The sequence below is a fragment of the Erpetoichthys calabaricus genome, chromosome 5 (assembly GCF_900747795.2).
Source record: "Erpetoichthys calabaricus chromosome 5, fErpCal1.3, whole genome shotgun sequence".
Taxonomy (NCBI): Eukaryota; Metazoa; Chordata; class Cladistia; order Polypteriformes; family Polypteridae; genus Erpetoichthys; species Erpetoichthys calabaricus.
Genome location: NC_041398.2, coordinates 115368767 through 115394881, shown reverse-complemented (window position 1 = coordinate 115394881; position 26115 = coordinate 115368767). Strand labels below are relative to the sequence as shown.

The 26115-nt window shown below is 37.4% G+C and overlaps 1 protein-coding gene across 1 annotated transcript in view; it reads right to left on the bottom strand.

Annotated features, from left to right (window-relative positions):
* The window catches only part of rell1 (RELT like 1), a 97460-nt gene that overhangs the window by 4758 nt on the left and 66587 nt on the right, over positions 1 to 26115 (bottom strand). The window contains exons 5-7 of the mRNA XM_028801988.2: positions 11353 to 11598; positions 6903 to 7056; positions 1712 to 1747 (exon numbers count right to left, since the gene is read on the bottom strand). Coding sequence (XP_028657821.2) covers positions 1724 to 1747; positions 6903 to 7056; positions 11353 to 11598 — 424 coding nt within the window. The 3' untranslated portion in view covers positions 1712 to 1723. The remainder of the gene's footprint in view (positions 1 to 1711; positions 1748 to 6902; positions 7057 to 11352; positions 11599 to 26115) is intronic.

The following is a 26115-nucleotide window of genomic DNA, read 5'->3' as shown; positions in this document are numbered from 1 at the left end:
ATATCTGTGTATTTGGAATTGGATTGTTTTGACAGCATTCATATTTTAATTCAATAGTGTGAGATACACTAGAAAATGCATACAGACATACAAAATGCACTTTCAGGTGAACTACATTTTTTTTCTGATGTTTTAATGCAAAATGTGAGTTGTGGACACCAACATTTTATAAATGTTCAGGCAAAACAAGCTTATTCAGTTTGTTTGGGTTGAAATAAGCTGAGTACAAACGTTAGAAAACATGAGTAGCTCTTTTTCATTTTCATTTTGTAAAAGTAGCTCTCAGGGGGGAAAAAAGGTTGGAGACTCCTGATGTAGACCCTTACAGAAAGCATTAGGATATATAACAAAAATACCACTATTTAGATCCTGGCTCCTGATGATGCTCAGGAATATTAATATCAATATTCAAATAACCATCAATGCTTCCAGATTCCAAGCAACCACCAACTGGTCTATGTACAGTCACTATGTACCGTATATACTCGAATATAAACAGAGTTTTTCAGCCCCCAAAATGTGCTGAAAAATGTCAGCCCCGGCTTATGTTCGAGTCAGGTCCCGCTGTCCCCGCCAACCCAACAGAAAGCCGGAGTGTACGAGCGAGAGAGAGAGGGCTAGAGAGAGACACACGTGTGCGCGAGAGAGAGAGAGACACACATGTGCGCGAGAGAGAGAGACACACGTGTGCGCGAGAGAGAGAGAGACACACACATACGCGAGAGACACATACACAGGCGCACGCGCAAGAGAGAGACACACACACAGGTGCGCGAGAGAGAGAAATAAATGCTCAAAAACATTTAACCTACTGATGCCTCAATTAATGTACGGTAATTTTATTGGTATTTATTTTGATTAATGAAACTTACCAGTAGCTGCTGTATTTCCCACCCTAGGCTTATACTCGACTCAATAAGTTTTTCCAGTTTTTGTACGTAAAATTAGGTACCTTGGCTTATATTCGTGTTGGCTTATACTCGAGTATATACGGTACGTAACTGGCATCATCAGAACAAACTGTGGACAAGACACCAACCCATCACAAGCCACACCAGTCCACACAGGATTACACCAACCTAATGGCATGTTTTAGCCTGTGTAAACAGATCGGAGTCCTCAGAGGAAATGAATACAACACTGGGCACAAAAGGCATACTCCGCATTGAAGGCAATTAAGCTTACACTCTGAGACTGTAAGCTTACAGGGCTGAAATGGAGATTCTAAAATTTCTAATAAAAGTATATGGCTTTACAACCATTTTAATAACATTTACTGATATCCAATACTCTAATTTACGTAATAGAACAAAACTTCCAACATTTAGTGTATTTATTCCAAACAGTAAGACTGGGACTACACAGCGATATTGTAATTACAGCACAAGGAGTCAGGATGATGTTGTGGATCAAGGATAATGCAGACAGATAACCTAACAATTTGTGAGCAGTGCTTTGGGTGTGCATAACATTAGTGTGGTAATCCCAGCAACAGTCAATGCTGATGTACATGAACTGTAGAGAGGTCAGCCAGTACGAATCATAGAGTAATACAGTGAGTTAGGGAGACGCTGTATCAATATACGATGCAGCCCTATCAACAATAACAGTTTTCAATTATCTTGCATTTTTATGATGAAAATTATAAAACTTATTTTGCAAAAGCAAACTTAAAGAAACATCTTAACAAAAATTAGAAACCAAGACATACCTGAAAAGGAAGTCACTGTTCTGGTGCTGTGAACTCCTAGAAATCAAAGAAAAAAATACTTAATGAAAATTAGTTTCTAGTACCTTAAAGATGTTTATATTAAAAAGGAAAAATGAGGTCACAGCCAACGACATAAATTAACTTCACTTATTTTACAGTGATCTAGAGATAATGCTTGGGATTGCTTTAAAGTAAACTATTTCAGATGCCTTGAGACAATAAGCAATTGCTTTATTCAAATACATTTACAAAATTATTCAAAAACATTGTGAAATTATTATAATATATGTACCTGTCTGGAACTCTGCATTCAAACTTGAAATGCCAATTAATTGCTAAGATAGTTAATCGTAATTTATAAACACAAAATTTATACTCAAATGATGATATAATTTTTTTCACTGTTCTCTTTAACTGTGCTTTAATTCAAGAAATCTTTTGTCAATGCTCCAGTATGGCTTCATTATGTGCACAATGTAATGATATTCTGAAACTATAATTTATCAGCTGAGCTCCAGACCTGCTCTCCATCATGGTCCAAGTCAGCAAACAATTTTATCTTGAGACCTAAGCTTAGATATTAACTCTTCAGGTACTGTGTATTTCTCAAAAATCTTATGTTTAAGAAGTCTGAACTACAATGAGTCACAGGCCCTTCACAACCAGCATCTAACAACACAACATCAATCAATCCCATTTTTATGTCACTTAAATTGGAATCTGCTGTCTGTGAAAGCTATTGAGCCACCACAATTATATTGGGCTACGTTTTTAAGTGCATGGCATTGTAAAGCTATATTAAGGTGCATGGATTTAATGTAGCCTATTAACACATGTAATTACATTCTACTGACCCTATTATTTTCAAATAAGACTGCTGTTACAGAAATATTTAATAACAAAAATGTGGTAATTAACTCTTTGATGAAGTTACTAAAATATGTATAATGTAGCAACTTTCCAGTTAGTTTCCCAAGTCCCTTAACGCACATGACTGTTACGTCATGCTTGAATGTGGTTTTCCATCGCAATGTTGCAAGGGGTGAAGACTCAACAGCTTTGTGTGCTAAGTGGAAACAAATGAGTCAACAGTCCATGACAGACATTTACACATACTCGCACTAAGAACATTTACAATCATCAATTAGCCTAATGGCATAACATTGGGATGGTCAAGGAAATTGGGATGCCAGGAAAACACATATTGGGAGACTATACAATTTAATGCCCTCAGCTGAGAGGTAGTAGTATTGCCTAATAAGAAAACAAGTACAAACAGAGTCCTGAGTAGTGTGTGTGTGGCATCTGTATGTTCTTCCCTCATCTATCCTACTTCCAGGAGCCATGCAGCACCCCTTTTAAGCTCTTTCTTCTCAGATTTTGTTTGTTTTTGCTTTGATAAACTTCTTCTTTTTAACTAATTATTAACATTATTGTTATTAATGGTTTTGGCCTGTGGATTGTTACCATAAGTTACATTTTTTTAAATGGATTTTTAAATTGAGGATTTGCTGCTATCATCGTGGATGTGAGCTTCGATTCTTCTGAACTGACTTTCCGATGAGCTATGAACTTGAGATGTCACAGGGCGGGCACTGAGGATCAATGCTTCCTGTTGTGTTTGGGAGCCTCCTGGACCTAAAACATTGATAGTTATGAACCAAGATGAGCCAGGCAAATGAGGACACACACTTACAAGCAAAGGGATGGTACAAAGGTAACAAGTGCTTTTATTAAAAATCCAATCCAAATATCAAAGGTGTTCTATAGTGCAGTGCGTCAAATCATTAAATAAATAATCCAATATAATCAAAGTGACTGCGGAGGTTAACATATTCCAAATCTAATAAATGAATCCATTGAAATGAGGTTAAAATCTCAGCAGGAAGCAGATCTTTAAAAACACACGAGCCCCGGTGAATCCTTCTAAAATCCATCATCTCCCCTGCTTACCCCGCATGGGATTCTGCAGCCACAGGAGATGTCCTTCCAACAGGCAAAGCCAACCTTCTATCACAGATTCAGGTTCCTGCTGTCCCATGGGCTCCAAGCAGCCTCACTCCTCCAACTCTCACTGCCACTCCTTGGCCTTATGCGAGAGTGAGCATTGGGCCACTCCAGCTACCCCAAAACGCTTAGTTGGGAGTGGCCCTCTTCAGCCCCCACTCGAGTGTCGACCATATGCTCCTTTTTAGGGCTCTAACCCGGCTGACTACCTCCATCCTCTCGTATGCTGGCATCTCCCAATACTGCTGTCTCTGTCCTTCTTTCTTTCAACATCCATTCTCTCCATCTTTCTGTTTCTCTGTTCTTATTTTTCTGTCCTCCCCTCTGCTGTGCAGGCTACTCTTATATTGGTTTGATTGGGCACACTCCGAGGTGTGAATGCGGCACCTGACTTATCCACTCACATCTGCAATCAGCCAAGCCCCCCAATTGTGTACACCTGCCCTAAATTGGAGCCTACATGCTTGAGATTTTATCATTAATTTACAAAACCAGCACAATGCCACAGACCACTTATTACAAATATAAATATTACATTGCACTTCTGTGTGTTTGAGTTGCATGATATTCTATGTCTTATTTTAACAAAATATGGTATGAGTTATAGAAGAATAAAATTGCTGACTTTGAAAAAATATATGTATTCTGAAAGCAATTTAATCAAGTAGCAACTCAGGAAACTAAAAATTAAGCTCATCAAAATCACTGAATACAAAATAATTCACAAAAAAAGATCACATTGATTTTTTCTTCGAAGTAATTCACCCTAACATTTCCAATTCTCTCTCCTCTTAGGCAGCTATCAACTTCTAAAAGTTAGACAGTAGTACACGCTTTGTGCCAAGCAGTTAATAAATGTTGCTTACCTGTCATTTCTAAGAGGCATGTACTAAATTACAAGTTGCACATACAACAAAGGTACAGCATTGACAGAAATATTTGAAATACAAAAGCACCACTTTGTTCTGTAACAAATTAAATGTAGGATTCAAGTCAATCACTGCACTGCTCAGTGGAGAGTACAAAAAAAAAACCTATATGGCTGGAAAATGAAAACTATGCTTAAAGTGAAAATAAAGGCTTAAATGTCTGAGGAAAAGAAAAAATATATATACAGAATGTATCTTTCTGTATAAGAAAGAAGTGTATTAAGGTAATGTATTAATATGATAGGTCATGATATGTCATGAAAAATTCACAATTAACTACATAAAAGGCATTAACATAAAAGCAAGAAATTATAGGTATATAATCAAAGCAAAACTAAATAGCAATGTTTGGAAAATGGAAGGCATTTTAAACTTTTAACAGAGATTACATATCTATGTACACCATTAAGGATGGCTGTAGAAAATGGAAAAAACAAACCTCCTTTCAAAATGCAAAATAGTCTGGTGTCTAGGATAAATCAACAGAATATTCAAAATTATGTAAAACGTCTGGCTGTGTTTTTATTTTTTTCTTGCAAGTTACAAAAACATTTTCCCAGGAGAGAACCTGGTATCTATAATACGAACCCTACAAGTACTAAATCTCCAGAAATAAACACAGAGCCAACAAAGAGATTGAAATATTGTATTAAATTAGAATCACCCACAGTAATGCAAAAATCCAACACCGACAGTGAAGGGGACTGGGAACCAACACCATTCAGCAACACTAACTGTTAGCTGTTAAAAATGGTCCATGCTCTACAAACTATCTATTCTATTCTCTGTGTGTGGGAATGCTGCTTTTGACCTATGCACTAGCTCACCATGACCCGGCACTGGAATATGAGATGATGTTTGGCTCTTTAAATCAATTTCCTCTCCTACAGGATTTTATACACAATATAATTGGACTGCCATAATTCTTATTGTTTCTCATTTTTCATTTAATGGTACCACATACAGTATTTCAAATCTGGAAGTTGGTAATCTTTAGATATTGTGGATATCTTTCAAAGGGGAGAGTGTGTTAATTCAATACCCTCTTGGTAAATTTATTTAGTAAATATTTATTGCTTAATCCCTGTCCAGTGCCGAACTAATTTTGTGACTCCTAGTCATTGACATGCTGCACCAAGATGTGTTCACAAAGCTCTACTAGTGATCCTTTTTTAGTCACACTTCAAAAGTCAGCCAGGGATTGACTGATTGTATGACAGGTTAGCCAGAAGGGTCCCTAAGTTTACAATTGTTCACACCACCACACTTCAGATGTCCTCCTGGACTTGCAGGTTTGGCACTATAAATAGCAGCTTTTCAGTCATAAGGCATTTTACAAAGCACATAACAATAGCATTGAAATCAATTGCAGCAATGGCTGCAATGGGCACTAGATGTGAGCTATTCCTGGATGAGCTGGCTATGAAAAAATTTTAAAGTTCATGTTTATAATTTCTTATTTTTTATATTAAATTGATTTAATACTTCTGAACAGAGAGTAGTTACGGACACTACACACACACACACGCACACACAAACACACACAATGAGATAATGCACTCTGTGGGAATGCATGCATCTTTGTTCCAGATTGCTTTGTGACTGATATTATCAAGTGATCAGACAGATAATAAATAAACTCAGTCCTGTGGAATGATGCACACAATCATAAGCAAAGCACATGTTCTAATTCTCCCACGTTCCCCCCATGTAAGGCACCATGCACCCAGAAATTGCTCCTGTATTTTTGCTGAAATCGCAACTGCTACATATTGATTAAAATAGTATAATATTGTAAATAAAAATATATAACTTGCCGCATGGAGGTGTGTCCCTCTATGAGCATGCAGGGGATGAACACTATTCTATATAACACAGATTCACATACATATTATGGATGTATTGATAAAGGTAATGCATATGTATTCGTATTGCATAGTGCAGGACCTTTGAACCAAATAATCTAAAAATCTTTGGGCAATTAATATGCAAAAGTTATTATACACAAGGGTACTCTAAACTATGTATAATTCTCTCTTGAACTGGTATGTAGAGAAACTGTCATATTTTGTTAAAAATTTTGCTGAAACCAACCATGCCTGCAGTGTAGTGACTGCAAAATGTAAGAGGCACAGGACTAAAAGAGGTGGCATGCATGCACAACACTTTGAAATCAAACTGGATCTATTTAACATGCTATTCCAAGTACTAACTGAAAGGTTTTCTTAGGGTTTTTAATATTTAGTCTAACCCACCTGCGACTCTGACGCACTTCTGCTGTTTGGCTCAACTTTTGCTGGTGATCCTGGAACTTCTCCATTTGTAGCTGCTTTTGCATCCTCTGATTCAGAAAGCAAAATTTTCCGTTCCTTTGGGTGTGACTTCTGATCTGCTTTTGTGACTCTGAATCTAAATATAAAAATATCCTTGTAAAGTAATAAACAGACTTTTCTGAAAGTACTTAAATACAGATAGCACAAATGTTTTGATCTCCTGGTAATGTACAGTACTTCATGTAAATGACACACGATGCCTTAATTGGTAAAACCAAATAACAGCTACAGTCAATGAATGAAAACACTTTAAAAGTTTTCCTGAAGTAACATGACATGCACTTCTTTGTCCAAAATTGTCAATTTTACAGAACATCTTCAACTCAGGCTACCGAGTACAATGCAACACTTTCAATTTTGTGTAAATTCCACCAATCACTGAATTTGCACTTGACAGAGATGAGACACCCTTTCCCAAGTAAAGGTGCATGTTTGCACGACGCCTTGTCTTCTGATGTGGCAACTAAAAACATGGCTCTCATCTTTTTAATATTACACTGTAAATTTCTCTGTTCACATAAACTTTATTTTATTTTTTGCAAACATTACACCATTACAAATGAGAAAACTGCAATACAATTAAAAATGCTAACCCAATTAGAGCTTGGAGGTTTTTAAAGATGATATTGTGATATTTGGAATTCAATGTAAATCTGTTATTTTTTTCATTTTTTTTTTACAAAATTATAAAATACTAGCCAACCCGCGGCGTACCATACGCCGCATAATCAGGCCAGTTTTTTAATGATTTTTAAGCACAGGGAGAAAATTAACATTTGAAAAATCGGTAATGTAATAAATCAGCAAGAAAAGCAACATTGTAACAATGCACGGAACAAACCAACACACAATCGTCCGTGATTGAAAACTGGCGGACCGACATCGCGGCTTCTACTCCCAGACGGAGGGATAGGGGTAGACGGTGCTCAGGCGCGGAGAAAGGAACGGGAGGAGAGGAGAAGGACGCCCATTCCGCTCTGTCTGTCATGCTAGTGTGGTGATGTTTTGTTCAGAATGCACTGCCTGGTCATGTGCCCACCTCCAACTCGTCACTTGAGTCGTTGTTGTTTTTGCACAGTCCAGATACACCTGTGACTCACGTAGACTTTTCATTGCTCTGTGCGGTTTTGGCTGCTTTTCTATATATAATCCACCAAGACACCCGACTACAGTAGTAGCGAGGTGGGAGGGGGGTGTGTAGAAAGGGTAGGGACGTAATCAGTGGGAGCGTATGAGTCGCACTTAGAGGGAATTGCACGGTTTGCAGCCCGAATGGGGTTCAACGGCTTACCCACGCCTCTCTGCGTCGGGTAGACACACGGTCAATCTCATGCGTAATTATTTATTGAATGGTAAACACTTCTGGAAAGACACGGTTGTCTAAAACGGGTTGGTGTGAGAATACAACAGTAAGTGAATGAAAAGATGGAACTCTGGAGAGAGGAAAATACAACACAATAGTGAACCCGCGGCATAACAAACGCCGCATAATTATTTATTGATGGTTGAACACTTCTGGAAAGACAGAGTTGTCTAAAAAGGGAGGGTTTGAGGATACAACAGAAATTGAATTGAAAGATGGAACTCTGGAGAGAGCAACATATATTGTCTGTGAGTGAAGACTGGTTTTGGCAGATATAGGCATATCTTTTTGAAAGTTTGTCCTTGTGCCTTATTAGATAGATAGATAGATACTTTATTAATCCCGATGGGATATTAATTGTCATCGCAAATGCCAATCGAACAGGAAATTGTCTTCAGGTAAAAGTAAAAGGCAAATTTGAATCTGACGGGGTCAGGCATATCCGGGGAATAAGGACAGTTTGTGAGGTTGCAGATGTGATAGTTTTACACTCCAGTACATTACGGTGAATGGTGCTAACAGACAGTCTAGTGCCATTACAAAGACCTTTTGCAGGCAGGAGGTTTCTGAGAAGCACGATGACGGATCCATTTTTAATTTTGAGTTTATGTGGAGGCATGCCAGTAGGAGTAAGAATATTAAGAAATTCTTTGGGGAATAAAAGTTGATCTGCAGGATCATCTGTGACGATGGAGTCCACGCTCGTGAAAGTCACATCATTGTTAGGGATAAGTTTTAGCACTTGTTCATTAAGGTATAGCGAGTCTTCGTTGGTGACGCTTAATATAGCTCGTGTGCTGTCATATTTGTTGTCAGTGTAAGAACATGCATGTGACGCCACAAAGGGTGCTTGTTAATGCAACTGGCGACAGTAAGCGCGCGGGAGCCACGCATAATGACGGGGAGAATTTGTCGGAAATCTCCACCCAATAGTATTGTTTTGCCTCCAAAAGGCTGCGTGTCACCCGTGAGGTCACGTAATAACCTGTCAACTGCCTGGAATGCGTATGTGTGTGTCATTGGCGCCTCGTCCCATATAATAACTTTGGATTGTAGAAGATGTTGAGCATGTGGTGAGGAAGGTTTGATGTTGCATGTGGAAGTAGTAGTGAGCTTCAACAGTATTTTAAAAACAGAATGGGCAGTTCGTCCTCCCGGTAATAATGTTGCAGCTATTCCTGTAGATGCTACAGTTGTAGCAATGTCTCCCCTAGCTCTGATGGTATGAATCAGGGTTTTGTACACAAAGGTTTTTCATGTTCCTGCAGGACCATCGAAGAAGAAGCATCGGGGATGGGAATTGTTATATGCAGTGTGTAAAACAGTATCAACAGCGTGTTTCTGTTCTGTGTTGAGTTTGTCGTGGTGTTCTATAGCGTGTATTTCCATGAAATACTTTTGAAGCGGTAGCCATGGAGGGCAAAAGAATAGTCAACGTGGCTCACAGCTGGATTTGGACCGCAGCACAGACCAAAGCGAGTGAGTATGTGTTTGATAAGCTGTTTGAGTTGGCGGGCAGTGGTCTGAGGTGCGTTCCTGAGCACGTGGGAGGAGGGGCAGAGTTTCTGGGTGGGGCTTCGTTGTTCCTTTCGCATGGTTTTTCATGGTGGACGCGGTCGGGTGTCGAAACCGAAAAAAATAATTAAAAGTCAACGTGGGTCAGACGTGCATGTGGACTGCTAGCACAGACGAAAGGGACTAACTGGGTGGTCGGTGAGTTTTTGCGTCCGGGGAAATGGGCAGGCAGTGTGAATGCCTAGAGAGCGAGGGTAGACGCGGGCCGGTGAAAAAGGAGGGTTGGTGGGCAGGGAAACGTCTTCCGTGTTCCTGCAGGACCATCTAAGAAGACGCATGTTTGTCGCGGATGCGAATTGCTGTATGTAGCGTGTAAAACAGTTTGCTATGGTGCACGCGGTCGTGCGTCATAACCGAAAACTCGGTTTTAAAGACTGCTTACTTCATTGTGTTTTAACCTCAGTTGTAAAGAACTGTTTTAAGGATCCCATGGGATACCCCTCGCAAACCGTTTTACATGCTGCATATGGCGATTCACGTCCGCGAGAAACATGCCTCCATGAACAGTCAACGTGGCTAGGAGGTGCATGTGCCCTCTACGACAGACGAATATAAATGACGCCGTTTTTTATGTGTTGTTGCGTCCCAGTTGGTGGGCGTGGCTCTGCGAGTTGTCGTCGTATCCAATGGTCTTAGAGTTGGTGGGCGTGGCTCCTTCCTGTGTGCGCCATGGGTGTCTTACTTGTCGGCGGCTTAGTGAATCCACGCCCCCTTCCGGCGTGCTTTCTATGGTTATCTTGCCTTAGTGAATTATATATATAGAAGATAATTTTGCATCTGTTTTTATTGTATTATATGCCGATGATCAATTATTAAAACATATCACTGTATTAAAAATACTTCAATGCGAGTGTCCCCAAATATCTTAATAATGTTCATTAAATATGTATAGTAATAGCTGGAAGAAGCAAAAATTTTATTGTCAAAGCATATTCCATGGACGCCTACCAAGACATTTTCTTAAGACCTCTCATTAGCATACAGTCAGATAAGTCAACAAAATAATTTATATTCACCACATTACCTTATTCTTAGGTAGTTTAGCTGTATATGAATTTGAAGTAATATAACTAAATGTGCATTTATACAGAGAGCTGGTTCTCTATTTGGTGATCAAGACTACTAAGTGGGTTACTGAAAAGGTTAAGAGATGCAGGGAGTTTGCCAGGGAATATGCTCCGTTAGGTGAAATAAAACAACATTTTTTTAACTATATTTTATAAATGTCAAAGTTTTATTACAATGAACGCATTATAAAAAGAGCATAACAAGGGAAAAAAAACAGAAAAAAAAAACAAACTCCATCAGATAACCTGTTCCTTATTCACACTTTGAGAGAGCAAAAATTGGGGTTAATATAAAATAATCCCTCAAACACGTATTAAAAGTTGATTTTGGACATACCGTAGAACAGTAAGAAATAAAATGCCTTACCTCCCAACAGTAAGTAGTGTAACCTCCCCAGGACGGCTCTTTTTAGGCTCCTTAGTTCTTGTGATTGGTTTCACTATACCCCACCGTTTATGGCTGCAGCGCGAGCACACATTTCTCTCTGCAACTCCTCCAACTGTATGTAGGTGATTCCCATGACAAGTATGCTTAGTAGGGCTGACTCCAGGACTGGGAGTTACTGGGGTTGTAGGACTAATTGGTGTACCAGGAGTAGCTGGGGATGTCGGGCTGTGAAAACAAAAAGAAAAAAATAAATAAATGCAATTTTCAAAAACCATTAAGGTCTACACTATGCAAAACTGGAGGAAAAGTGTTTTTACAATGCAAGGCAAGTTAAAAATATGAATGACTAATAAAAGGGCTTGTCTGAAAGTATTATTTGTTTTTTTCTGTACAGAGCATTGAGATTTTAGTAATTTTGTGAAGTTACTTCGATTAGGAAGTTGATCTTTGCAAGTTCAAAAATCTGCATGAATCATGTCACAATGTCTGCTGTGAAAACTGAAACTTGATCCATGGAGATACTCTGCCAGTGCTCTGTTCAATCTTTTGCCTCCATTAAAGGGCTCACACAGTATAGCTGTTGAGTTTCTCTGTAATTTCCTGTCTCAAAGGAGGGAAGTGTCTCTCTTTCTCCACTTTTCTTTGATTGTATATTACAAAAAATCTGCGTAAAAGCATTGCTATGAGATAGATAGATAGATAGATAGATAGATAGATAGATAGATAGATAGATAGATAGATAGATAGATAGATAGATAGATAGATAGATAGATAGATAGATAGATAGATAGATAGATAGATAGATAGATAGATAGATAGATAGATAGATAGATAGATAGATAGATAGATAGATAGATAGATAGATAGATAGATAGATAGATAGATAGATAGATAGATAGATAGATAGATAGATAGATAGATAGATAGAACCTGTAAAACTAAGCTGGAAAGAAGAAATGTATGCTTGATATAAAAGAAGCAAACAAATATACCATAGTCAGCTACTAACCAAGATAGGCTAAGAATTATTGCATTTTATGTCACAAGGCTGGCTATGCACAGCCTGTCCACAAGCATGTATATAATAATCTACAAAGAGGGATTGCAACTCTGGTTTTGCAATGGCAACACATTTTCTAGTCACCCACATCACTCATGGAAATGAGTTTTGACTTAAGGTAGTTATTTTTACTAATCATGCATGCCAGAGAATGGCAATGTGTTGCATATTAACACTTATAAGTAAAAATGTCAGTGTACTCTGTATATGTGAAAATAATGACCCTATAAACCTGTAAACTTACGAACTGTCTTCTGTATTCAGAGTTGATCATTTATCACTCACTTTCCCGGAACACAGTAAAAATAAATGGATTTCTATTTTAATGTCAAGAAAACTTTAACTAGCAATTATCTAGTAATCTCTGATGTTTCGCAAGGTTTAAAGTATTGATTCTTTGAGTCAGAATATCTGCAAACCAGTGTGCTGAAGTCACCAGGTTAACGAGTAAAATATTTAAAGGTAGCTCCAGCACTATTTGGTTTTAAAGTGACTGGGCACTCCTGTGCTGCAGGACCCCTTTTTGCTCCTCCCTTATTCACCTATTTCCAAACCCACTATGCATTTATTTTATATTAAATCAGGTGGCTTTATTATCTATCATATCATCCATACACAATATTGCAGCATACAGTCAGGTCAGGTTGGGGAGCATACATTGGTTCAGTGTGTTGCCACACTCAACTCATGATGAAACACCTCGGGGTCCCAGTTGAAAGCACCACAGGCAGACACACAGTCCAGCCCCACCCTCTGGAAATGACCTTCTATCTGCTACCACCTGATGACCTTGACCTTGTCCAGCCACTCGGGTCCCCAGCAATGAGAAACCTGCGAGCTGCATCACCCTTGGGTAATTGCGTCACATGGCTGTAGTGCTGTAACTGACGCTGCCTAACAATGCAGGTAATGTGCCTCATTCGGGACTCTGTGCTCAACTGATCAATCGACACAAAGTCAAACAAGTGGTGCCTAATGATTCTCTGAAGAGACACAGTACCGAAGGAGTCCAGTGTTCGTCTCAGGTCACTGGTAGCGTCCATGTCTCACAACCATATAGCAAAACAGGAAGCACCAGGGCTCTAAAGCCTTGGATCTTCATTCTCTTGCAAAGATATTGCCACACACCCTTTTCCAGTGACCTTACCGCCGCCGAGGTAAGTAAATCATCAACATTCTGTCCAAAGACAGACACAGTGCTGATGGCTGTGCTCAAGAGGTCATTAAAGGCCTGGATCTTGGTTTTTATCCAGGACCACTCAAGTCCTTGAAGATCCGTGAAGATCACAGCATCGTCAGCAAAGTCAAGATCAGTGAATCTTTCTTTACCAACAGATGCTGCTGAACCCCACGACCCTGCCCAACACAAAGTCCATCCAAGCACTAAACAAAATAGGTGCAAGAACACACCACTGACTGCGGCATACAGTGCCATGAAAAAATGTTCAGTGGTGCAACATATATATAACAAGTGCAAGATAAGAAAAAACTATACTATAAATGGATAAATAAATAGATAAGTGAATAGATAGTAATAATCTGAAATATATAGCAATAAATAAATATTAACTAATAATAATAAAAACAAACAGTAGTAATAGGCGTAACAAATGTACTTCATATAAACTATTAGGAGTAGATTTGAGGGCAGGACAGGTAAGCCTTTAATGATTTTGCTAACTATAGTGCATTCCACCTAATTTAAAATCATTCGAAAACATAACTAGATTGATATTTTTATTGAGATATTTCAAAAGAAAGAAAAAAAAAAGCAGGAGCCCAGGCACTGATCCATGAGGGGTCACTCAGAAAAGGGTTATAATGTCAGGATTTTCTTCATAATTAGAGGATGTTTACCGTCTGCGTTTGGCACCAATTTTGCTTCCATCTGCACACTGTGCCTTGGAATTCTCACTCATCTTAGTGTTGCCTCTAGCACCAAATGAAGTCCCTTAATAAAAATGGTATATATAATAATGTTTATCTTGCTTTTCAAACTCTCTTGTTGCTTACTTATATATTTGCAGCAGATTATGCTACAGCTATTACAACTACAAGCTATGCCTTGTAGTTTGCTCAAGACATGAATGAAAGAATTTAAATGTAGAATGTTGACATGACAATAAATTTGAACTTAAACTTGTCGTTGTTTCCCCAAAGAATTGCTGCCTACAAATGAAGGTGCATGACTGCTACAAAATTCCTTTAATATTCATTTTGATTAGTAACACTTCAGTGAAATACTTTTGTGTTGACAACTGAATATACTGCATTCTAAACACATATACAGTCAAACTTACATTTAGCAGGGAACCACTTAAACATTATTAATGTTGGATTCATTGAAAAATCACAGTCAACAGCAGTACAAACTGGAAACTAAATACAGCAGCATTTGTCATTTTAAGGAAATGTGTTAAGATATACAGATGTTTACGGGTGATGAACTAAAGCATAATCCAACTTGCATCCACACTTTTCCTTCCAGCTGAACTTAGTTATTGTGATCAAAATGGGGCTAAAATGATTAAGGCTCTCCCACAGAAATGCACACAGCACTGTATAATTCAGCCTTCTCAGTTTCTTTAGATAATACAAGAAGAATTTTAAGAGAGTCGATATCTCAAATGTATCTGTCTTAAGACTGAAAACTGTACTGACCAATCATTTGGCATTTTTAAAGATATTTTAAATCCTCAACTGAGATAATCTACAGTCCATGTTTGCATTAAAAAGATTAAGCAACCCTGTACCAAAGAAAGCCAAACAAACCGAAGATCACTATTGACCAGTGGTACCACTGTAAAGAAATGCTTTAAGAGACTGGTACTGAGATACCTTAAATAGGATATTCCTGCTTGTACCACTTCCAGTTTAAATATCATTGCAACCAGGTCACATAAGGTGCCATATGCCTTAAGCCTTACACCGTCCTGGTACAGCTGGATAACACAAGCTGCTATGCATGAGTACATTGTTTGCTGATGGTATCGTATGAGTCTAGGTTAGGCATGCAAAAAAGAATTTCTTTATTCTATGTACACAATAAATTTTAACATGAACATACAAAATACAAGATTACTGTAACACTTTCATGTAAGACGCTTCTTAAGTAATGCTTACATAGAACCCCTTTCTTTCCTACTTGTCCAATCACAATTCAAAAGAAATTCTGTAATTTTTTTTTGAAGTGATCCATACTCTCCATTTTCTGAATATGAATAAAGTGAAGGAGGTTGTAATATGATGTGATGCAAAATTATTCTGATGTACTCTGTTAAATTAGAAGAAGGTCACAAGGGATTGCCATAAGAAGAAAATGTTAGCCAGTTCATTCTTCCTTTTAATCGAAATGGCTGTTGTCAGGCTCAAATAAAACGCATGCACATACACACAAGGAAAATGTGAACTGGTAGCAAAATGTTTCCTGTGTGTTTACTCATAATTATGTTAGTAGCTGCTAGTTTACCTTGTAAATGTCAACTTGTTTTTTTTCCTGGAGTCTAAATAAGAAACCCTGTCAATCACACTGCTGTTTTGTCTGTTCTAACAGAAGTGCTGATTCAGGGAGACTTTTATAACTGTAGTGTGACATTCATGCCTCCGCTTTCCCCACTAAAACACTTCACATCCGAGGGCAGCAATTACCTTAGGATAAAAATATCAAAACAGTTGTTGTCTCTGAAATGCATTTAAATTTACACTGCAGTACAGGACCTCAACAAAGATTTTAAATTTAAAGTACAGAGGAGCAATTAAATACTGAATTAAAATATTGCTTGTAATTATATAAATGAAAAAATGCAGATGTGGAGGTGTTGCTCTATGCTTCTTAAACAAATAAAATTAATTCTGAATGACTGAAGAATTTCAAGATTTAAATTAATTTTGAAAAAACTTGAAATTCCAACAAGCAATATCAATACATGTTAATTTTGCTATCTATGTTTATGTTAACTCTGAATTAACCCCATGTGAGTGAATTTGGCTGTGCCAAAGTCAACAATATAAACAAAACTAGATTTCTGATTTGTGTCACCATTGTGAAGAAATACTTTGAGAATTACTCCCTGTCTAGAGTCCTCTCTGGTCCCCTGACTATGAATTTGCTTAAGCCAATATAAAAATGGATGGCAGAATCCTTATAACTACAGTGGTAAACTGACATTGAGACAAAAAGAAAGGTAGGGGTGGCATATACACCCACAAATGTGTAAATTTAACACCATCTCATCTCCTTAAGTATTAAGCCTCATTATCATTACTTTTTTCTTTTTCAGAGGATTGTTCCAACCGTAATCACTCATTAATCCATTTTTTTTAATATATTTTTTCCTTCCCATGGTGGCTTAGAGAAGAGTTTATCCCGTAACTGGGAGGGTGGGAATTTAACCCTTATATCTTGTCTGGGTTAAATTTTAGCCTAAAGACACACAAACTGTAAAAATTAATATAAATATTAGCACACTTCATATTTGTTTTCAGATGCTACACATTTCTGAAAAACATATTCATTAGATTGGATGGTTGGGGTTTTGGCCAATTGTGGTTAAGTCAAAAAAAGTGTGCGATGGATGAGAAAGAAGATTTCGAGAGCGAGTTGGATGAAGTAATGGACAGTATACCCAAGGGACAGTGAGTGGTGATTGGAGCGGATTTCATTGGTGAAGGGAACAGAGGAGACGAGGAGGTGATGGGCAGGTATGGTGTCAAGGAGAGAAATGAAGGTGGTCAGATGATAGTGGATTTTTGCAAAAATGATGGACATGGCTGTGGTGAATATGTATTTTAAGAAGAGGTAGGAACATAGGATGATGTACAAGAGTGGATGAAGATGCACACAGGTAGATTACATCCTATGCAGGAAGATCAATCTGAAGGAAATTGAAGACTGCAAAGTGGTGGCAGGGGAATGTGTAGTTAGGTAACATAGGATGGTGGTCTGTAGGATGACACTGGAGAACAAGAAAGAGAAGGAGTGTGAGGGCAGAGCCAAGGATCAAATGGTGGATGTTGAAAAAGGAAGACTGCAAGGTTCAGTTTAGGGAGGAGGTAAGACAGGCACTGGGTGGCAATGAAGAGTCACCAGACAGCTGGGCAACTACAGCAGAAATTGTAAGAGTGACAGCAAGAAGGGTGCTTGGCGTGACATCTGGACAGAAGAAGGAGGAAAAGGAAACCTGGTGGTGGAATGAGGAAATACAGGAGAGCATACAGAGGAAGAGGATGGCAAAGAAGAAGTGGGATAGTCAGAGAGATGCAGAAGGTAGACAAGAGTACAAGGAGATAAGGCACAAGGTGAAGAGAGAGGTGGCGAAGGCTAAAGAAAAGGCGTATGATGAGTTGTATGAGATGTTGGTTGGAGTGCAGGCAGGGTGGAATGGAGTAATTTGTGACAGACGGATATCAGCAAGAATGAAAGGGAAGGAAGATAGTGAGAACAGCTATGATATATGGGTTGGAGACAGTGGCACTGACCAATAAACAGGAGATGGAGCTGGAGGTGGCAGAGTTAAAGATGTTAAGATTTGCATTGGGCGTGATGAGGATAAGCAGGATTCGAAATTAGTACATAAGAGGGTCAGCTCAGTCAACTAAACCCCATCTGAAAAGCAAGCAAGAGAACTGGAGGAGGCTGTTTTTGGAGGAGCTTGAAGGAGTGTTAGTGATTCTTGTCATTGGAAGACTGCAGCACATTCCCCCTGGACCATCCACTGCAGAGTTAACAGAAGTCTGACCGTCACTAAGCTCAAGTTACCCAGGAAGCCACTCCAAAGAGAGTGAAGAGGAGGAGCTGCAATTTCTGCCCTGCAAAACAGGACTGCAAAATCAGCACAGCTTGTACGAAATGTGGAAAGTATATTTGCAAAGGCCACATATCCATAGTTTCCAGCTACTGACATAATTGCAAGAAGCAGAAGTTGTGATTTTAGCTGTCAGATTGTGTATTTCAATTATATAATAATATTACTCATTCTGTTGATCAGTTGTTTAGGCTGATAGTATAACAGTATTGTTTCAAGTAAATGTTCGTTCTGTTATTGATTGATTGATATATTGCCATGTTTGTGTTATTTGATATTGCACTACTGTAAGGTATAAAATTAAAATTGTTTGTGCCATCCTTTCTGTACATAAAAACACATGGTTTAATTTGTTATGGCTGCCATGTATTTTCTTCTTAGGTATTTTATTTGTTACTTACTGAAATACACTTTGGAAACAAACAGATACACATTCTGACCTTTGACATAATAATAACAACATGTTATTTACCTGTTTAGTGATGAATGAAAAATGTTTAACATATTTATGCAAAACAGATGCAGAGTTATAAATGATATGCAGAAACTACACATATCTGGGTAGGGGAGGGTGGGGTCAAAGAAGGCTTTGTCCATATGGTCAAGGTTCATTATATAAACATGTTCTTTCAGCAGCATTTGTTGCAGCGTGCCATTCTGTTCTCATTCAATATCTACAGTCTTGTTAAGGCCTTGCAGATGTAGCTTTGGAATTGCTTCAGTCTTACCTAAAAGGCAAGCTGCAACCTGTGTCTGTTGTCTATCTGTCCTTGCTACAAGAGGCGATTTTCTGGTCTCAGTAATTTGGCCATTGCTTTTTATTATTTAGATTCTCCCTTTGAGTGAGATTAATAAAGATTATTACGGTCTGGGATTTCAGTTCTATGGAAATCAGACATAGATTTATGTGCACACTAAGCTTACCTCTGATTTCCTACCAAGCTTAGTACTGTATTTAAGTGCATTGCTCGCATCAATAATCCTTTGTTGTGCCATAACAAGTGATGCTGCAGTTGATTGGCCATTAATCTGAAATTGGCAATTTTTCACTACAAATGATTCAATCAGTAAATTGGATGATCACAAAAAACATTTTCATCATTTGCTTTTCTAAGCTTTACAGTAATTTAGCTGCACTGTTCCTTTACGCAAGGTATTATGATAGTTGAGCTAGCCCACACGTGGAGTAATAAACTGAGAGAAAGAAATCAGAGGAGTCATCCTGTGCCATTAGACAAATGGCAATTAAAGCTCGTTGTATGAATTCAAACCTTTTTATTTTGACCTTTAATTAAAATAGACATTGCTTGTCTAAGTTTGGACAGTGAGCAAGCTTGAGCTGATGTTTAGTACAACAGCACATATTTCCATTTAGAAAAAGAAAAGATAAAGAAGAATGTGAAATTGCTGCATAGTAAACAATAGGCTTGTTAGCTTAACAGCAAAATTTCATCGATTTTGCTTGTAAACGTGTTAAATATGTTAGCCTCATATCTTCTTTATAAGCATCTTATGAACAACTGATAGATTTGTTTTTTGTTTTTTTTTTAAGTGTTTGTACTGTGTTTATTATTTGTGTGTGTAATACATTATAAATTTTTAGAAAGAAACAAGTACTGAATAATTAAAATTGTAATTCATATTTATAATTACACCTCAAGAATTAGGAATATCTAGCTGGTATACTGTAAAAAGCAAACAAATAAAAAATATGTAAAAATACTTATATGTATTTACTTTAACAGCAAAAACAGCTATAGTTTAATTGAAAAGACTGAAAATAATAATTGTTTACATTTAAGCAGAGTTTAACTGCCAATGTCAATTTATTGAATCAATGTGTGAAAATATATGTATTTTTTGTCAGACAAATGGTGAAAACTACTTTTTTAAAAAATTACATTTACAATTACACTGGTGGTCTATAATTTTATTATAAAAATACCAAATTTAACACTTTAATACAGAACATAAGGCTTCTAAGCATCCAGTTAATGTGAGAGCCTAGTGTAATGTTTTTTTAAACAGATATTTAAAAAAGAAAAAAAAATTCGGAATTGGCAAATTCAGGAACATGAAATCGGTGATTGGTATCAGCCCTAAAAAAATCAGAGAATCCCTAGCCACAACTATGTAAAACTTAATGGAGACAAAACAGAGGTGTTTGTATAAAGATATTAAGATTCCTCTTAAATCTGCTACCATCTTCAGCACTGATATTAATAGTTGTACTAATAGTTGGTTGATATAGCTTGCACAACTTCTCTCCTTCTTGAGATGCCAGGATCTTGGGTGTAATTTTAGGTTCCAATCTGTCATTTGAGCCTCATGTTAAGAATGTTAACAGATCTGCTTTCTTTCAAATGAGAACATCTCATGAATTAGACTTTTCTCACTTATCTCAGAGCTGAAACACTTTTTAATAATTTTTGTCATCTCAGCTTGATTATTGTAATCCTACTCTTTGGGGGTTTCAAACAAAGTGTTAAACAGATTACAAAAATGTATAGATTTCTGCAACCAGAATTTCGACACATTCAGAACCTTGTCAAAATATAATCTCTTCACTTACTTCCTTGCATTGACGGACCATTAATTTTTCAGAACTCCTATAAGATTTTTATAACATATCAAGCTCTTCATGGCAATAGTCCTATGTCTATATTTTGAACATGACACAATACTAAATACCCTGTTGAAATTTAACATTAGCCATGTAGAATTTCCTGTTGTCCTGCATACTAAAGATAGATAGATAGATAGATAGATAGATAGATAGATAGATAGATAGATAGATAGATAGATAGATAGATAGATAGATAGATAGATAGATAGATAGATAGATAGATAGATAGATAGATAGATAGATAGATAGATGCAAGTCACTGGGTGATTACGCTTTTAGTTCTACAGCTCACAGATTCATTTTTGACAATCTTCTTTAAACTGCTGCTTTTAAAGCTAATTTATTAAATGTATATCTTTTTAAACATAACTTTATGTGCTACTGTAATCTTATTTTTTTATTTATGACATAATGGCAACAAAGAAACTGAATCTGCTACAGACAGAATGACATTGTAAACCATTGCAGTACTTGAGAGAAATGTTGCAGTGGCAAGAGAGTTGGGCTACACTAGACTCAAAGAAGATAATATGAGGAAGGAAAAGCCAAGGTTATTCTGAAGTGAAAAGGACAGAAATGTAAGAGTTAATTCTTATTTAATGAATAGTTGTTGGATAGTTGCAATGAGCTCAACATACAGTACATGTGAAAAAATCTACAAATACTGTAGCACATAATGATGTGCTGATCACACAAATGCAAGTGTCAGCTGAAATGTTTAATTTGCTACAGATAGTAATATGTAAGAAATGATACAGTAGTTCTCAAACTTTGTCTTGGGACCCAATTTGGATGCAGGTTTTCCACTAAATCAGTTTCTCTTTTTAATTGGACTTCTAAGCAAACTAATTAAACTGTTGTTTCCAAGTTTCTCTGTTTAGGGATCAATGTAGAAATGACAAATCTAAGCTTGGTAAATTTTACTAGAATGTAACTAGGACGTACAGTATGTCAATTATATGGAGATAATTTAGTGTTATTTCATCTATCATATCATCATATTTTCATGATTTTCATTCTGCTCTTCCATTTGTTCTGGTTAGATACTTAATTATTTAGCGATGAGCATTCTAGTGGATCTGAAGATGAAGTAGCTGCAGCCTTTCAGCAGTTAGTGTCATTAGCCAGGTGTCTGCTCTGCTTGTTGTTGTCATTATTATGATACAATTATAGGCAGAATTAATAGGGATAAACCCAACAGAGTGGAACATTTAAAGCTATAGCAAAAATACAAACATTTGTTAATTTCTCATAAATGTAAAATTCTGCTGCTGTACTTTTCTGAATACAGTAATCCCTCACTATATCGCGCTTCGCCTTTCGCGGCTTCACTCCATCGCGGATTTTATATGTAAGCATATTTAAATATATATCGCGGATTTTTCGCTGCTTCGCGGGTTTCTGAGGACAATGGGTCTTTTAATTTCTAGGTACATGCTTCCTCAGTTGGTTTGCCCAGTTGATTTCATACAAGGGACGCTATTGGCAGATGGCTGAGAAGCCACCCAACTTACTTTTCTTTCTCTCTCTCTCTTGCGCTGACTATCTGTGATCCTGACGTAGGGGGTGTGAGCAAGGGGGGCTGTTCGCACACCTAGACGATACGGACCGCTCGTCTAAAAATGCTGAAAGATTATCTTGACGTTGCTACCTTCTGTGTGCAGCTTTTAAGTATGCTGCAAGGTGCTTCGCATACTTAAAAGCTCAAAGGGCACGTATTGATTTTTTTTATCTGTCTCTCTCACTCTCTCTCTCTCTCTCTCTGCTCTGACGGAGGGGGTGTGAGCTGCCGCCTTCAACAGCTTTGTGCCGCGGTGCTTCGCATACTTAAAAGCCAAACAGCACTATTGATTTGTTTGCTCCTTTGAAGAGGAAGATATGTTTGCATTCTTTTAATTGTGAGACTGAACTGTCATCTCTGTCTTCTCATGGAGCACAGTTTAAACTTTTGAAAAAGAGACAAATGTTTGTTTGCAGTGTTTGAATAACGTTCCTGTCTCTCTACAACCTCCTGTGTTTCTGCACAAATCTGTGACCCAAGCATGACAAATATAAAAATAACCATATAAACATATGGTTTCTACTTCGCGGATTTTCTGATTTCGCGGGTGGCTCTGGAACGCAACCCCCGCGATGGAGGAGGGATTACTGTACAGAAAAAAGAAGAGAAGAAATACCAGTTAATAAGATCAATTAGAGATAAGATAACTCACTACTTGTCACAAAAATCTACAGCCACATTGGGTCCCGTGGGCTGAGTTTGAGAACCATTGGAGTAATAGATTTAAACTGTAGAAGACAGAGGAGAATAGAATGCGACAACCACTAGCTTTAAACTATAAATTTATATTCTTACATGAAAGTAAAAGAGAATATGGGTCCCAGCTAGACGCTGGCTATGCCTATATTGTAGGGTAGCACAAGTACTTTTTCCACATAAAAGATCATATATACAAGTATCCAATAACTGTACTTTATTGTCGTAATTTGGAGATTTAATAAACAACATTTTATAAAAAATTAGGGGAATAGGACGTGACAATTCTGGGTGGAATGATCTATTATCCTCAAAAATGTTCTAATGTTCTTATGTTAAATGTAATGTCATTTTCGAACCCGCTTAATGCAACAAGGCAGGAACAAACCCTGGACAAGGTGCCAGGCTATCACAGGTTGAAGACACAAACTTGGGCCAATTTAGTGTCACCACCAAAACTGCATGTCTTTGAAAAGTAGGGTGAAACTTGAGCACCTCATAAATCCCTCACAAACATGGGGAGAAAATAGACAGAACATGTAAACTCCACACAGGGAGAACCCAGGTTTCTTTACTGCGAGGTCGCAGTGCTACCACTGTGCCTCCATGCTATCCAGCTTATGTTAAATGTTACTATGTTACTTTTCCAGTTTAACTGAAATCAAGTGTGCTTTCATGGAGAAAGCATGAAACATATAATAAGCATTAGTTCACACTTCACAAGTAGCAAAACAAGTCACTAATACACTACCTGCCAGAACCAAACCACTGTTACCTGCTCTGAGGCTGGCATAGAATTTTTTCATTCCATTCATTGCAAAACATATTATAATAATGTTCTGAGGGTACGCCTCCTCGTAAAGTCCTGCTATGTCATCATCACCATCATCATAGTTCCCGCTACACCAAGTGAACAAGGCTGCATGGATACCTTTATTAATTTTGGACTTAAGATAAAACAGAGATGTGAGGAAAAAATAAATTAACAGCTTATGAATTAAAAGTCATCGACATAACTTGAAGATTTTAAATATTAAACTACTATCACCTCCTGTTTATGAGATTAATGAGTTCCTGAAAAACCCACCATAAATCAAATTCATAAATAAAAAACATGGGGAAAAAAACCATGCTTTTGCAAACCCCAACATTCATTGCCACTTACTATAAAATAAAATCAGATTCCATTAAAATGAATACAAATGCTTCAATTGTTAATAGTAGTTATCAAAACACACTCTAAAATGATATATTCCCTTTAATAATAACTCAATAACAGGACTGGTTACGCACTCCCATTATACTAATTTACAGCTAATGTATTATGCAGTGTACACTTAAATTTTCAAAAAAGCAAACACTGTATTCTTTATGTTTGTGGTATTTGTTCTTTCTTTAACAAAACACTGTGATAGCAAAACAGTAACTGTACAGCTAAGAAGGATAAAAGTCATCAATATTATACTGGTCTTGCTAATTGAGAACAAAGAGAATAAGTGTGGCTGTGGTGGTCTAAGTGCTGTAGGCTGGTTAGTGATTAGGTTAGGAAAAGCAAAGGAGGACTGACTAGTAGTCGAGCTCCCTTGCTGGATCCCCATGTCTTCTGCCTCACTTATCTTTTCCATTGCTGCGAGACAACTAGAAAAGCCAAAAGTAAGCCAAGATGTGCCAGCTGTGAATGGATTAGTTGCACAAAAGAAGGAAAAGGTTTTGGTCTGCTCAGCTTCTCATACCTTTCTTTTGTACAGTTGTCTGTAGCACTCAATAGAAGGGAAAGGCCACATTGATTCTTGGAAATGTGAAGATGCTTTATAACTCAAAAAAGGTATACAGTATTATATGAAACCCCTCGTAAACACATGGATTTGTAACACAAACTTTGGCATCTTCTTGCATGATGGGAGTATGCAATGCAGTCATTATCAGTGGTATCAGAACTGCATAGACAGTTACAAATTAAGTACATTTAAGACTACCAGATCTAACATGCTAGAATAATAATGTGGGGATTCTGGCTTGATTTGACAGTTACAAGGAGCTGAGACTCACAGACAGACCTAAAGAGAACATTCCAGAGGAGTGGTGTCAAACTCAGATCATGGAGGGCCAAAGGTTTTTGTTCTTGTCCATTTCTAAATTAGAAACTGCTACTAATTTAACAGGCTTCTTTTGCCTTAATTATAATCAATTTACATGTTTTTCTTTTTCCTTAAATCGTAGCAACACAATACAGTGATGCAAAGCTATCCAACAGCTAATTCAGGGGCCTCAATCAGCCTTGCAGGGCACCCGTTTTAAGTACAACGAATCTCCTATTTTGCTGTTAAAAAAACATATCTAATTCTATGGCTTGTTAAGTGTTCACTCTGCCACACAAGTCATTTCTAAATCTGTATTTTTCTGAGATTACCATCCAAAAGCAGATCAATATTTCTCAGATGTTCATTTTTTCCCTTTTCAAATATTTAATTCTGAAAAATATTGCATAAAGGACTTGGTGGCAAATGGGTTTTAAGTTAGCCTAGTCATCTGTTGGTTAAATTTGCTGTTCAAAACTGTTTATTATTTGGCTGCTGGTTAAAGAAAAAAAATAAACAATTAAAATGCAAGCCAATTTAAAACAAGACAATAACAGAGTATGGTCCATCAGCATTAGTAATTGGCTGCTAACAGAAAAAAAATGGCTGGAATGAAAGCTTGCAGCCACTGAGGCCTTCCAGGATGGAAGTTTGACACTCCTGGTCCAGCGAGTAAGTCCAACAAAGCTAAAATTTGATCACCATCCACCTGGTCAACTGTTTTCCACTTTATCAGTCAGATGCATATTGTAACAGTTCTATGTGTGCATTGGTAAACTGAAAAAAGACACTAATGCTTGATTCAAACATCACATAAAACATGTCTGATCTGCTCTTTATAGAACGAAGTTTAAATGTTGCATGAAGAATGATCAACTGTTCTGACGGCAATGTAAATTTGACTAAATGTTTAGTTT